The sequence below is a fragment of the Argopecten irradians genome, chromosome 11, assembly GCF_041381155.1.
Source record: "Argopecten irradians isolate NY chromosome 11, Ai_NY, whole genome shotgun sequence".
NCBI classification, from domain to species: domain Eukaryota; kingdom Metazoa; phylum Mollusca; class Bivalvia; order Pectinida; family Pectinidae; genus Argopecten; species Argopecten irradians.
This window is the reverse complement of record NC_091144.1, coordinates 35,926,827-35,942,342: the sequence shown is the minus strand read 5'-3', so window position 1 is coordinate 35,942,342 and position 15,516 is coordinate 35,926,827. Positions and strand designations below refer to the sequence as shown.

Sequence of the window (15,516 nt, the reverse complement as noted above, 5' to 3'; positions counted from 1 at the left end):
GGCTAAAACTTGCCTGAAATGATTTTGACATGGTCACGATCAAGTGTTGTTATTTTTTCGGCTGGATTCGATATTCAAGATAGCCGCCAAAGCAGTCATCTTGAAAACACATTTTGAACTTCTCAAGATTTATCAATACGATTTGGCTGAAACTTATCTGAAATGATCCAGACATGGCTCCGATCAAGTTTTATTATTTTTGTGGTTGTTCCCTAATCCAAGATGGCAACGATGACGCCATAAGTAATTAATATCCTTTACGACTGGGGACAACGTTGTCAGATAACCGTTAAGTCCCTTGGGCATCTTGTCTTTTTAAAAAGAATTTTGTGTTCATTGAGCCTTAAATAGGTTAAGAATGGGGCATAGAATGTCATTCCATTTAAGTACTGAAGATTGAACCAGCATTTTGTTATGGAGATAAGCCGAAAACTGTGCAGTATGTGGGGGGGGACTTTATTGCCAAGATTTGTTCTTTCTCCCACATATTGTACAATTTGAGGCTATCACTAACTTAAAACATAGCAAGTCTTTGTGTTTATAATGTACATTTTTTAGATATAATTTGGGAGTTCATTAAAGTACAGAAACAACAATAATAAAAACATTAGATGACATCACAGATATGTCTCAATGTTAGATATGCAGTCATGGTGAGATGAAGTACGGACTGTACGATGACTTTCAGCATGTGAATACGACGGCAAAATCCATGATGTTATATCCAGTAGATCCCCATGAAGACATAAAACATTTGCATTACTACAGACATTGCACAACAGTATAGTCCGCACTATACTTATGAATCCGGACTGGTGAGTACAAATACAGTTATAAAAACCCGTTCTCTGACATGTCCGTCCAGATTTTTAGGCTACCGTCGTCCGGATAACAGGAGCCGCCTCACTGTATTCCGAATTCAAGTGACACGAACTCGTCAAAGGGCAGTTGTATTAGCTTACGGCTCGGTAGTTTTTAAATAAATCTATATTAACATCATCTTGGAGCTCTTCAAAGGAACAAACTCCTCGTGAGATATTGGAAAAGATTCCCAAACCATCGCTGTGGATTCTTGATTTCCATTATCTACCATATATTGACCGTTGAGGTTAGCAGAAAAACAAGCATTGTACCACCATCCTCCTCGAAATAGCTTAGAACAGTGATGAAGAAATGCTTTGTCATTATCTCGGTCGAAAGTGCTGAAGTCAGAGTCGTTCATGTACTTCAAAGCATCGACTAAACAGAAAGAAAACATCGTAATACAGTCATAACGGCATCCTCGATACTCCAGAGGTTACTTTCACTGACGTCATATCCACCCCGGGACAATTTCAGAAAAAATGCAGTTCATGAGACACAGATCATTTGATTCTTTGATGTACATCAAAGGCATTGAGTAATGGTACACTGTGGTTGACTATGTTGCTTTGACGTTGGGCGTCGCTATCTCTGTAGTCCTAAAGGGAAGTCTTTGTAGGCCTGTTATTGGTCATTCTTGTTTCCTCTGAACTGCCTCCAGTTTTACAATGAAATAGTCCAGGGGTAGATATGACGTAAGTGATAGTAATCCCTGGAGTATCGAAAATGACATAACGGGAGTGATGAAAGTCTTTAAATCAAATAACATTTGACAGGTAGTTATACGTAATTTAGTATCTAAAGGGGTCATTTAAAGTGATTTTTATTTTTGTGACCGTATTTGTATTAAGGTCAAAGAACGGTTGTATTCCAGATCACATTGGTTCCCTATAAAGTCTGTAGGATACGAATTACATGAAGTGGTAAATATGGAACAAGGAAATAATTCCAACACAAATGGACAAAATATTGTAGAGTTTTCGAGGCGATCTGCTCCTTTATCAAGACTCAAAAATAACAGATAAAACGACGGTCACAAATGTTCACTTACACATCAACACGCACAGAACATATAAATACCTTTTATCTGTATTTACATTGAGTATTTACATATCGCGTGATGTGTTGCAAAATATGCTTACCCCAATGTAAATACACTTCGATGCAGGTAATTAAAAACCAACAGACACATGAATTATGTTTATACCTAATTACTACAATAACTGTAAATTAGTGACTAACTAATTACCCTGATACCCCTTATTTCAGACCATGCATGGCAACATTGCAATTGGCGTTATTTTGAAGATCTTAACATAACATTCGTTTTTATGTTCTTTTTAACGTTTCATTTGGTATTTATGGCATTAAATGACATTTGAAAAATATGATCATTGTGTTTGTCATCCTTTAAAACTCATGTATAGCAATTTTCATTAAAATCAGAACAACACCAATTGAAATTGACGAAAAGAATAGTAATGAATTCACTTAAATATGCTACACTACTGACAAATAGTATTTTGTCTATAAAATACAGAAAATGAATTAGTTTTTTTCATAAGTTACAAAAATTATTTACTTTGCATTATTACCGCCATTTTACATCATTACCACCATTGCAAAATTTAAGTTTCCAATTTTACTTCAAGATAAAAAATATTCGAAAGAATTAATTGCGTTCCGAAAAAAAAATCCACGGCAGTATGCCTATATGGCATAATTAAAGTACTGATTGCGCATGCACAAAAAGCAAACTAAATTATTTCACAATATCTTTTGTGTTAATATGTATGTCCATTCATATGCAATATATGTATATATAACTATTGTTCAAAATATGTGTAACGTTTATGCTCTGTCGGCCGTGGAGCATCTTTAAGGCAGCAATTGAAAGTTCAGAAAAAGTCAGAAGAACTCACAAATGTTTCCGGAAAATCCCGTTAAGAAAATGCGGTAATTGCGATTTTCATTTGCCACCTGGAAACCCGAGTATTGGGCGTATCCCGGTGTGCCATCCCAAGCCTCCAGTTCCACACGAAGTGTTCGTGAGGTTGTGGTCAGGAGATGGAGGTTGTCATTTCCTTGTATATTAATAAAAAAAAATAGAGACTTCTTTTTATCTTGCTATTTTTGCAAGTACGAGGAGTGTTCCAACCAAAAGTAATGTCAATTGCCTTATTTCTCCAAAACTATGAGTGTTTTGATCATTTTCATTTTCCATGTCCTTCAAAAAAGTCACCAGCTGCGTGAACACACATTTTAGCAGACCAATTTTTACAACAAAAAGAGACGGTTCTAGAAAACAGAGTGGATACATCACATTCGTTACCAAAGCTAACTAGACAGACAAAAAGCCAGTGGATGAAGGAAGAAGATCGTTACCTGTCCAGACTATAAAAGATAAAGGGGAATCTGAGAACGAATTCGTTCTTCAGAATCCAGACGATGACAAAGACATTAGACCACAGCTTCAGACCCTAAAGACTGACCTCAAACAATCCAACTTAGGGTCTCATCGTTTCAAACAATTTTCTATTTTTTTTTACGCAAGGCCTATGGAAGAAAGTGAAACTTCTTAAAAACATATTTTGAAAACATTGGCAAGCCCAATATCTCACTTTCCGCATCGGAAGTTGAATGAAGAAAGGAGAAACATGGCTGTAGGAGACATTGTGCTACATGTATTAAGGGACAAGGATGTTGGCAGAAACAATTGGTCTCTTGGTTATATCACCAGGGTCTTCACAAGCGAGGAAGGTCTTGTCCATAAAGTAGAAGTCATGACAACCCCTAGGTAAGGTAAGCATTTGTTCTATGTACGCCAAATTAACGAACTTATTCTACCCATTGGAGACTAATGACAATTACTTTGCTAGTATTGTATTCTTTTAGTGATATTCGGCGCGGCCTCCATTATTTAATGTTGATTATCTCCCTTTAACTCTCTTTATGTGTCAATGTTTGCCCTTTTATTTTGTTTTAAATATGCAACAGCAAAGACGGTTTTGAGTACAATCGTCACGATTTGCACAAAATAAAGGCCAGATGACATTATTTTTGGAACACCCCTCGTATATTGATCAAATGAAATATGTGGTGATTTTTTATCTTTAAGAAGTTGCTATTTGTTATCGCCTTTGATATTTTTTATTTATTTTTTTTTTTTTTTTTTTTTTTTTGCAACTGCTGAAACGGATTTTAAAGAAAAGACATTCATTCGCAGTGCAAAACGGTGCACAAATGGAAAAAGCAGACAAAGCAATGCTTAGTGTTAGACCTTTATAATAGTAAAATCGCCATGTTTTGTCCAAAATACTATCACACATGGCTTCTGATATCCAGTGACATTGTCCATGTTATATTTTTGTATATGTATTTTTTCTATGATCATTTGTTAAATAGATAAAGCTATGGTATATATGACAATGAAAGCTACATAATAGTTTCATCATTATCTGCAGGCTTCATTGGAAACAATTTTTGTTTTAGTATTCACACAAAATTAAAGAAATGATTCTGAAATATATTGGTTAATTGATTAATCAAAGTGTTTACCAAAAAGTCTTAGTATCAGGTCTACGATATGAAGGATGAGGTCTGGAGCAATTATGGGAGTATGAATGCCAACTGGACAACGACAAAGGACAAGGGACGTTATGACCAAAAACGGCCCCATTTTATGAAAAAATGACAGATCTATTTAACTCCATCTAATATATATTTTAGACTGACGGATATCCAAGGTCTCCAAAACAATGTTTTGTTTTTAGGAAAACCGTTCTGGACAGCGATTAAAACGCCGGTAAACTCGGTCAAAATAAGCGTTGTTTAAGAATTTGACTGTTCTGCATGATGTTTTTCTAATTTTAACATTGAGCACACGTAACAACAACACCATATCTGCACATGAGAAACCCCATTAAAATACAAATATGATGTATTAATAGCTTTTTGTTTGCCAAATGCGCCCAAAGTAAAAACTTCGAAAATCTGTGCAAACGAAACGGCACTCCCCTAGCCGTGTCGGTACAATAAACGGAGGCGGTCAGCAAAGAGTAAATCCGGAATTAAAATAACTAACTGATTTTATCCAGTCTTAAACTTATTTTGTCACTTTGAATTAATTATTAATTTATTTGTATCTGAAGCTTTTAGTACGATAAAATTCATGGTTTGTTGTCTATCTATATTTTAAAATACTGTCGTCAAAATAGTTCCGGATACGTAGTCCGGTTTCTGTTTTGTGTGTCAGTCACGCCCGTTGACACTAACATTTTTCGAGACGGTTCACCCTTCGTGTTGAATTTGCCGCTGTCTAGTTGGCACTCATACTCTCATAATTGTTAGCTAGTTACAGTTTCACACTTATATTTACATTTGATCAACAATTTTATGATAATATCTCAAGAGCTTGCATCTATAATGACGGAACAGTCATTTGACATCTTCCGTTATCAATTTGCACGGCAATTGTGACTTCACAATGACGTCATAATAAGAGGATGAAAATTCATGGAGTGATAAATGTCAACTGCGTTTGGTAGGGTTATATAGTGGGACCTCAGTAGAAATGTAATTATATGTCATGATATTCTCTAATTCTTACGTACCTATCCAACAATCCTTTTCTAGATTACCAAATCCAGACTTGTAATCTGCCCAGCTGCGGGTGAAATTCAGATTCCCGTTTGTTCGTCTCTGTATAACCTACGGGAATTCAAATATCATAGACGTTTTAGATGGAATACATGTAGATCGACATTAATGACTACATAAGGATATATAATTATGAAAAAACACAATTACCTACACAATATTAAAAAAAAAGAAAATTCAAAGAGATCAAAGTACATGAGAAGAATGGAAACATCTATTTCGGAAATGTTTAGAATTAAATTTTCTCTGTTCTTTGACAACTACATGCTACTGTTAAAATATAATTTCAGTTTTTCCTTAATTTTAAATCATTCTGTTACATGTACAAAATAAAAATACGGCGGTTTCGAGATCCCAAAAATGACGCGGGTAAAGTACATTTTACCGTCGATTAGTCGATCACCATCTGGTGATTATGACGCTATTATTTGAAGCGATTTTTGTGACGTCATAATCACCTGGAGATGGGATTAATCGACGATAATATTTTACCAATGGCAGTTACTTATTTCTTAGATCGATAGTTGTTCAATGTAACATCAGGAGTCTCATCTCTCGTCTTCCAATAATACTGCGTTTTATTTATTCTAATTTCCCTTAAAATAAAGATAGCCGATTGTTCTGATGAAATAAAAAGAACAAAAATAGCAGGTTTTTTTCATTAATAAATTATACTCACGATCCAGGATGATGAGTTATCTATGTCGCATGACCATGGAACACCAATTCCTTCTGTTACGGCAACCGTAGTGCTTTCAGCATGGGCTGCTTGACTTGCCTCTTCGTTGTTACCTTGAACTAAAAAGCACATCAAATTACAATATAGACAAGTCTTTATAAAAATAAAATTTTCTGTAAATCTATAATTAGACACAACAATTTTGACGTCTGACAGTTCGTGCACTGATGAATGCCAACTGCATTTGGTAAGGTTACATAGTGGAATTGCAGTGAATATGTAAATATAACTTTATAAAACAGCAAAATTTTAAATAAAATTTTCTTCGATAATGATTTTCCCATGAGAATAGCAATGCAAATAATTTCAAACTATCATTAGATAGTTTGTTTGTTTGTTTGATTAATTAACGTCATATAAACAGCTATGGTCATTTAAGGACGGCCTCCCATGTATGTGGTGTGTTGCGTGTATGTTGTGCGAGGTGCGTGTATATACTGCGGTATATGGCGCCGAAGACACCAAGCAACACACCCCACCCGGTCATATTATACTGACAACGGGCGAACCAGCCGTCCCACTTCATGTATGCTGAGCGCTAAGCGATAGCAGAAAGTACCACTTTTATAGACTTTGGTGTGTCAGTTAGGAAGAAGAGAAAAGATAAACTATGATGTAATAGCGACCGACCGGGTGGACCCCAGACAATATGCAGCGATCCCGCCCCAGGTTTATGTATGGTGTTTATGGGATTTCACATACTAGAATTGACCAATTAGAATACTCGATATTTCATTCTGCTCTTTAATTGTACAGCGGAAAACTATCCTGGATTTCTCGCCACTTTGTTGATAACTTAAAACATATTGGATTGTAAATAAAAAGTATTTGTGATATTTACACAAAGTATTCACTGCTAATGAATCATGAACACGATAAATAAATTTTGATTTCAGTCGTCAGATCCTAAGGAGCGCTACGTCTGCCAAAATAATAACAACAAAAAAGCCCACTTGATATATTTTCAATAAAACAAATGCTGAATCGCAAAAATACGCAGTAATTATTCCAAGCTGTAGGAAACGATTTTAATCATGCATTTGAAGGCCTAGTTAAAATTAGACAAACACGCTTACCGATATCCTTCGTGAAGTACATAGTAGAATTGGACAAGTCAGCATTCTCCTCCTCGACAAGTGCCTTGGCGTAGGTGTCACATCTTCTGTCCGTCTCCGTGTAGGAGAAGGACAAACACAAATATTCTTGTTTACATCTCATGGCACACATTCCTCGACTTTGGATTTCTGTATTCGAAGTGACTGGATCAAAATTGGTCGGTATAACGTGGTGTATTCTACTGAATAAGTTAATGTCGTATACCATGGTGGATGCGATGGCCGCTGTACATACCAAAACGAAGAACTGCAATTTCATTGTCTGATATATAAAGATGTACATATGTAATAGTACAAATATCTGGACGTCTTTATATCAAACAGTGTTTATGGATAGTTCTCGTAACGCCTTGTGATGACACCCACCGTTCTAGTTTATTGGTCACAGCTTTTGTTTCTATTGACAACTGTCATCGTATGTCGACTGATGCAAAACAACTGATCTTTCACTCGTAACTACTGACACTCAATGCACATATTATACTTAATGGACCATAAGCGGCAAAGTAACAGTTGGCTGACTAAGAGCGAATGTAATATTTATACCAAGGGAAGGGTATTTGTGTCTATGTGATGCGTAATTCATTTAGATCATTTGCCGATAATTGTATACTGGCACCCAAAACATAAACGCATCATGAATTTTTATGTTTCTAAAGGTGGGCATATCATCAATAAAAATATCTCTATGTCCAATAAATAGGAATGTTTAGAGATCGAGAATGTTTAGAGATCGAGAATGACGCGGAAACCCTACGTTGTCGTGCTGTCACAATAAAAACATTGACGTTGCGTATTGATTTGGAAAAAAAATTCCCTTGGACAATCAATGGAATGATCAATCATACGTGTGAACGTACTTTTATTTTATCAAGTAGTCAGGAAAATTAATTATAAGCAATGATGTAAATATTTTTTAATTTCATCTGGGTATGAAAGAAATTTTGTTTGGAAACTTTGTGATAATCCGCTACGTGGATTCACAGTTTGTAAATGAAATTTCTTTCATACCCTGATTAAATTTTAAAAAAATGTGATATCAATGCTTAAATATAACAATTGCAAACACAAAAACGTGCGATGTTTTATAATTCAATATAGTGAACCCTCCATAATCCGGACACCTATGACTCCCAGCCTAACATCGTCCGGACTGAAAATTTTCCGGATTTTCTGCGGAGTACTCTTCGGCAATGCGTTGTACATGGAGATGTCACTGTCGGGAATCACTTGGTTTGAAGTGGTGGGCCCATGCACATAAAAAATGTCTGCCAAGAGGAAATCCGAAGCGGTAGAGAAGAAACAATTTAAAGAGGTAAGTAACTTAACTTATTGGACCTCACAAGTCAAATAACAGTCTATAGACACCAGACATCTGTGCTAAATCTACTCATTTTCACATGACTGCCCAACTCTACATGGTTTTCGCAAACATTCACATAATTGCGAGTCTGTTTTAAGAAAAAAAATATTGTTGTTCTCTGGTGTATGAACGTCATTTTTGACAGATATTGTTAATGTCAGGCTTCAGCGCATCATGTTGAAAATCTGTCAAAAAATAACGTTCATACACCAGTGAACAACAAAGAATAACAATTATTTCTTATATTTACATTTTCGAAAGGTTTATCATAACAACGCTTGTAATCGCAATGAGATATTTATTATTTATTTGAGGCTATACGCATTGTTGGAACAGCCTTGGAAATGATTTAATAATGTAACAGCCTATCCAAATTTGACGGAAAATGTGTTTATTTCCGGAGAGCATGAAAAAAGACGTCGTTTTTTTCCCCTATCTATGCAATGTTACAACCATGTTCCAGTTATATATTTATTAGAGTTTGATCTTTAGGAACGACATAAATGAAGGTGTGTATTTTACCGAATAAGCGCCTTGATCTCATTCACTGTTAATGTATAAATACGCGTCAAAAGTGACGTTCATTCAAGCATTGGCTATGGATGCCAACTGAAAGACGTTCAATGCTTTTATTTACATTTGGTTACAACTTTATGATGTAATCCCAAGGAATTTTGCATCTTTAATGAATTAATCATTCGTTATCAGGATGGAACAGCCATTTGAACAGCCGTCTTTCGTGATCGCTGGCACGGCAATTGTGATGTCACAATGACAATGGCGTCATGATAAGTGCTTGAAGTTCTTTGTCTATAACTGCCCACTGCGTTTGGTAAGGTTACATAGTGGGACTGCACTGAGAATGTAAATATATTTGAATGACGTAATTTTCTCGCGGTTTTGTTTAGTGAACCCCACGAATACAGTACGTTTTATACGTTTAGAGGAGAAATCCGTACATTAGCTATGCGTTAATACGTGATAAGCATATGTTCTTCTATGCCAGCTCTTTGTCGCAGCAATGCAGAAACTGGTCCCTCACAATCAAATCTTTCAATCCGTCGAATGACGTCTGCATGTTTGTCATCTCAACCCACTTTTTCAAATAACCATCTAGCCTCGTCATAAAATGACCAAACGTCTCACCGGGATCCGTTCTTTCTCATCTAAAACTTTTCCGAAATCCCTCTTCCGTCTTCTCAAATCACTTTAAAAACGCTTTCTTGAGAGTGTCAAAGTTCAACGAATCCCCTACTGACAAGCGAGTGAAATCATCTAAAGGTCGTCCCTTAGGTAATGCTCCGAGGTTAGCTCCCCACTGCTCATGAGGTCAACCCTGTGCTGACGCATATCTGACAAACCTCTCTATATAGGCATCTATGTTGTCCTTTCTCTCTTCGAAAGATGGAAGCTTAGGTCCTCTGGCACCTTCTAAAATCCTGTTGTTATCTTTGACCTGCGGCTGAACTATTAGGAGTTGCCTGTAGAAGCTCTATCTTTCTTGGACTCTCTAGTTTCACACATAAAATTTGAAGTCTCATTCAGAATAGATCATTCAGAAACAATTTCGAACACAATCCCAGACGACAAGAAGGTCTACTTGTCATGTAGATGTTATTTGATCAAAGAAAGTTGGTTTCTGTTAAATGTGATATGTTTGGCTTGATAAACATTCAACAGCTATAATGTCACTCAAAGATGGATTATTCTGTGAATTTTCGTTAACAGCTTTGTTTGCCATATATGATATAAAGTCTGAAAGCTTTTTTTCTATGTTTCACTGTTCAATGCAACTGTCATTTATTAATTCCTCGTGCTCTATCCTGCTGTTCTGTCTTTCTCAGATGCACGTCGCAATAAGTTGCTATCTTTTCGTTGGAAAACTTTTCTCTCTCGTCTTTTGCCTTCTAACAAATCATGACAACACTGCCAAGTACTGGTTACTCTTCCTCCCCAATATATTCCCAATGAACGGTAATGTCTTTTTGATCATTGCATATCTTTTCTACTCCATTCCATGATTTTGCCTTGTTTTATGAGCTTATGCTTATATTATCAAAGTTTTTTTCGTGGAGAGTTTGTATAATGGAATGTGTCTGCCATTACCTCATCTGTCTTGTTTATTTTTTATTTCTTTAAACCATACACAAATACTGTTCTTATTAGAATTTTACTTGCTGCACCTATTATATAATCGTAAAAGACGACTTAATTTAGGATATTTTCTTTTCTCTTCTTCCTAACTGACTTTATGTTTCCTAATGCCTCCCTTGGCACCGCCTTACTTTTGGCCTTGAGTTGAGCGTTCGCCCGTGTGAGGAAGGCTCTGGGTTCTATCCCCTGGCCGAGACACACCAAAGTCTATAAAAGTGGCAGTTTCTGCTCCTGCATACCGCTCAGCATATAGGGAGTGGGACGACTGGTTCGCCCGTTGTCAGTATAATGTGACCGGCTGGGATGTGTTGCTTGGTGCATTCGGCGGCATGCTTCAATGATAAAACAATATAAAAAGGGCAACAGTTCCACTATACAAGAAGACATTTCATGAATATGCCGCAGTCTCCTAAAACATGCACCTCGCATAACATACACGCAACACACAGCATACATGGGAGGCCGTCCTTACATGACCATAGCTGTTAATAGGACTAGTCCAGACGTTAATTAATCAAACAAACAAAGAGACTGACCTTACAATCTGAGCTCGGTAACCCTGCTGATGTTGTTCAAGTTCCATATATACCCCGAATTATATCTCGCTTGTTTGCCTCTTAGTCTTAATCTAGTACTTCATCCTTCTTTCGAGATTCCTTTATATTGAGCAAAGGAAAGAGTTGTTGTTTTAGGCCATCGACTTTGTTTGTTTGATAAATTAACGTCCTATTAACAGCCAGGGTTATGTAAGGACGGCCTCCAATGCATGCTGTGTTTAGCGTGAGTGAAGTGCGAGGTGCGCGTTTTATGAGACTCTTTACCTATTTATACCTATCTAATAATATCAATTATATATATGTGTTATGATAAATGGTCATATTTAACAATTCTTTATATGTCATAAAACAGATAAATTGTCATATTTAACAAATTGTTAGAAAGGAAAGAAACACGTAATATAACTAGATGTTTATTGTTTTTATACAATAAAAGAAAAAGAGTTACAAAACATAAAATAGTGTACCCATGCAAAAGACAGAGTAAAGCTAATATAATAATTTATACTATTTAAAGTTGTTGACGATCTCTTGTTGAATTATGTTTTCAAAGGAACCATGAAGCCCCGTATTCTCTGCTCTCAACACCTTCAACATTTAACTTGTCGACGTTCACATAGATTCACTGTAATTCTCTAAAAATTCGGTTTATGTCCATTTCCAAAAATCTAAGGACTTCGCGACCTGTCTCAAGACTAGCGCACGTGAATAACCCGCGATCTGTCCTGTCCTCCATCAAAGCATGAGTCATCGTTGCGCTAAAAATATTGACGTCATAATCGACGAACATGAGCATGCGCTTCATCTCACATATGACGTCACCAAGCGTCTGATGGACAGCAGAGGAGCACTGACCGGTAGAAGAGCAGTTGCTGAGCGATATGTTCAAAGCAACCTGTGTCAGCATCTGTATTCCATTTTGGAGAGACGATATCTGAAAATAGACAAAATGTTAATTTGAAAATAACACTCGCAAATTATTGTATTTTTTACTCTTTAACAAATTAGCAGAATACACAGACAGTGAAACTAAAATAAGGTATAAAATAGTATACAGTTGTTTCATGCCTTTTCAATCAGCAGTCAAAACTCTTTTTCTGAGGTGTTGGGACTAACCCGATGAACCCGGAAAACAGTTCATCGGTTTGGTCCCAACACCTCGGGAAAGAGGTTTGACTGTTGACTGAAAAGGCATGAAACAACTGTTTTGTTACCTGAACCGAAATCTTAAACTAATCACTGAGCTTCTGGTGAGAAAGACTTTCACCGAAAGAATACCGGTATTTGGGGCGATCTGGAGCGCCGCTGATTTTTTTTTTTTTTGTGCTCAGCTATTGAGCTCATTACACCTGTATCTAATCTCATTCATATAGTCTCAGGCGCCGGTGATTATGACGTCAACAATTAATTATGAGGTCAACAATAAACGCATGCAAACGTTCCGCCCCGGTCAACAGTAAAACTATTGACCGGTCAATAGGCGAAATTACTTCATTAACATTTATATAGTTAGTCAGGTAACATACCATGTGTTACCCATAAACTATTTGTAGGGTCCTAAATAAACGTTCATTTCGTATGAGATTTTATGAAACAAGTCTAAGACGTTTTTGTTTTGCGAACATTGGCGAGCAAGAATCAAAACTTTGAGATGAGTTTCATAAAAACTCATACGAAATTAACAAAAAAATTGGATTTTTTTATAACATCAACCTACATGTCGAAGAATCTCTTACTCAAAATGACTTCGTAATGATTTTCAATTAATATTTTCTATAATAAAAGTGTGTATATCTTTTTACTACTCAATGTTCTATAGTCATACTTTCCTAATACCGAACTTTTATTCCTTACGATGTATTCCCTCAAAATACGTACATAATATTAGCTGGAGAGTGCAGAAATGTATTTTCCAATAGTATGAAAAGATGTTATGAATCAAAAAACTTTTTCAAACAAAAACAAATTCCGTGAAGATGAATAACTTACCAGATCGGAAGTGTCACTGGACACCAGAGCTAGTCTATGCTGACCAGAACAGTCCAATTGACCGGCAATTGGGGTTAACTGAAAAGTTAAAAGTGTAGGATCAATTTCTGACAATTTCTTATTGCCTTTTGAAAGTATTTCTTTCATCTTGCCATTTTTAACGAATAATTTTACGGGATTCAAAAGAAATTCTGCTCAATAAACTCGTTGCCGAAAAAAAGCTTACAACATCATCGATTGCGTGCGTTAGTTTTCTTTCGAACAATTTATGGTCGCATTTTAGAGCATTTCTTTCATCTTATTATTTTATTCAATAAATTTAGTTTTTGGGATTCATAAGCAAAATATTTTTTATACATAAACATTGTCGTAGAAGAAAAACCATTTCAAAACTTACAAATGCGTCGATTGCGTGTGTGAGTTGTCTTTCGGCGTTTCTTATTTTCCAATTCAGGGAGTCGATAGAACAGGTCGGAGGGGATCTGTAACCCTCTCTATTACAGGAGCAAGAAGTGTCAATCCTAACGGTCTCTGTCAGGCGAACTACACATGGCAAGGTGGAAGTCACATACGCAACCAAAGCGATGAAGGTAAAGAGCCCTGCAGGTCAAGTTTTGTACGACAAATATTAATTATAATTTATATCTTAACCCCGTCTTTGAAACTTTTCTCAGAAAAAGATTTATTCAATATCTAAAGCCGGTCTTAGATATTCATGTTTCATGAGACAATGATTAATTTACTATCTAAATACCATCTTTGAAAGTTTTGTACGACAAAAATTAATTCAATATAAAAAGCGAAAAGGTAACATTGGATTTTCGCATTTTTGCGTTTTTCCAACAATATAAAAAGCGAAAATGGTACAAATCAGCCACCACACTAAAGCACATCTTTGAAAGCTTTGTAAGACAAAAACTAATCCAGTATGAAGCCCCCCTTTGAAAGTTTTGTGCGACAAAGATTAATTTTATATCTACAGTCTTATAATCATGAACGAAGACGTAAGAATCTTTCCTCCTACGTTAACTTAGTACTTGTTGTGTATTTAAAAAAAATATAGCCAACGAATAGTGTTGAGTATATTGCATTATCGTTACTTACGTAGAACAGCCATATCAAATCTTATTGTTGCAATGGTCAATTTAGAAGTTAACTGTAATACCACTCTATGAAAAGTACTGTATTTATTAGAAAATTTTTTGGTTTTCCATGGAAAGATTTTTGAAAATCATCATTTGTAGACATTAGATAAAATTACGAAAGCATCATAAATCGTCTAACGGTTATCAATCATGGGTATCCCTACCCTCACTTTTTAAGTTTGAGTATATTGGATTTCTATCTAGACTTGGATTACCGATACCATAAGATCGTTTGTATTATCAATAAAGATAGGTAGGAAAATCGACCCGACTGTAAAATTCAATCATCACTATTATTTTTCCGGAAATATAAACATAACATGACAATATGCTCTGCCACAATAAGAAATATCGTTTCCTGAGTTCACAAACTTCATTATCTATAAGTCGCAATTATTTCAAAGTTTAGTGAGTCCAAATTTAAACAATGGCAAAGATATGTCAAACGGAAGAAGAAGGTGCCGGAACAAAATAATTACGTTTAAACTTTATTTTATTTTCATTCTAATTTATTTGTTAAATGCCAATAATGGGATTGGACACTCATTTTCAGGTCTTTCACAAATCCCAATCATTATTTTGACATTATCAGTTGTTTTGACCAAACAAACTTTTGTAGACTCTTTGATATCAACGTCGAGTAATGAAACAAAAGACTTGCGTCTTGCAACGCTTTCTGATTGATGACAGTATACTGAATGCATATAGTTTGATTTTACCAAAACCATTTCATAATTTTGTATTTATGTCATAAAACTATTATCAATGAAAAATACTATTTTATCGAAATCACGCTATCATTGATATTTAACTCAAAGTGCGATTCGTTTCAAACTACTGATATAGTATATACAAATACATTTATTATATGACAATCATTGACGGCATTGTCGCGAAAATAGCAACGTAAATAATATATAAAAAATATAAGATA

The 15,516-nt window shown here is 35.6% G+C and overlaps 2 protein-coding genes across 2 annotated transcripts; both read right to left on the bottom strand.

The window, feature by feature from the left end:
* Positions 1 to 985: 985 nt before the first annotated feature.
* Positions 986 to 7,582, bottom strand: LOC138334601 (angiopoietin-related protein 7-like). Its single transcript, XM_069283244.1, has 5 exons — positions 7,336 to 7,582; positions 6,200 to 6,318; positions 5,475 to 5,571; positions 2,784 to 2,945; positions 986 to 1,239 (listed from the first exon to the last, which is right to left on the bottom strand). The coding sequence occupies exons 1-5, from the start codon at positions 7,580 to 7,582 to the stop codon at positions 986 to 988; spliced, it is 879 nt and encodes a 292-aa protein (XP_069139345.1).
* A 4,335-nt stretch (positions 7,583 to 11,917) lies between these two features.
* LOC138334202 (uncharacterized) lies at positions 11,918 to 14,578 on the bottom strand. The gene is made up of 4 exons (XM_069282809.1): positions 14,542 to 14,578; positions 13,835 to 14,037; positions 13,438 to 13,515; positions 11,918 to 12,382 (listed from the first exon to the last, which is right to left on the bottom strand). Exons 1-4 carry the CDS (start codon positions 14,552 to 14,554, stop codon positions 12,071 to 12,073), a joined length of 606 nt encoding a protein of 201 aa, XP_069138910.1. The 5' UTR covers positions 14,555 to 14,578; the 3' UTR covers positions 11,918 to 12,070.
* Positions 14,579 to 15,516: the final 938 nt, after the last annotated feature.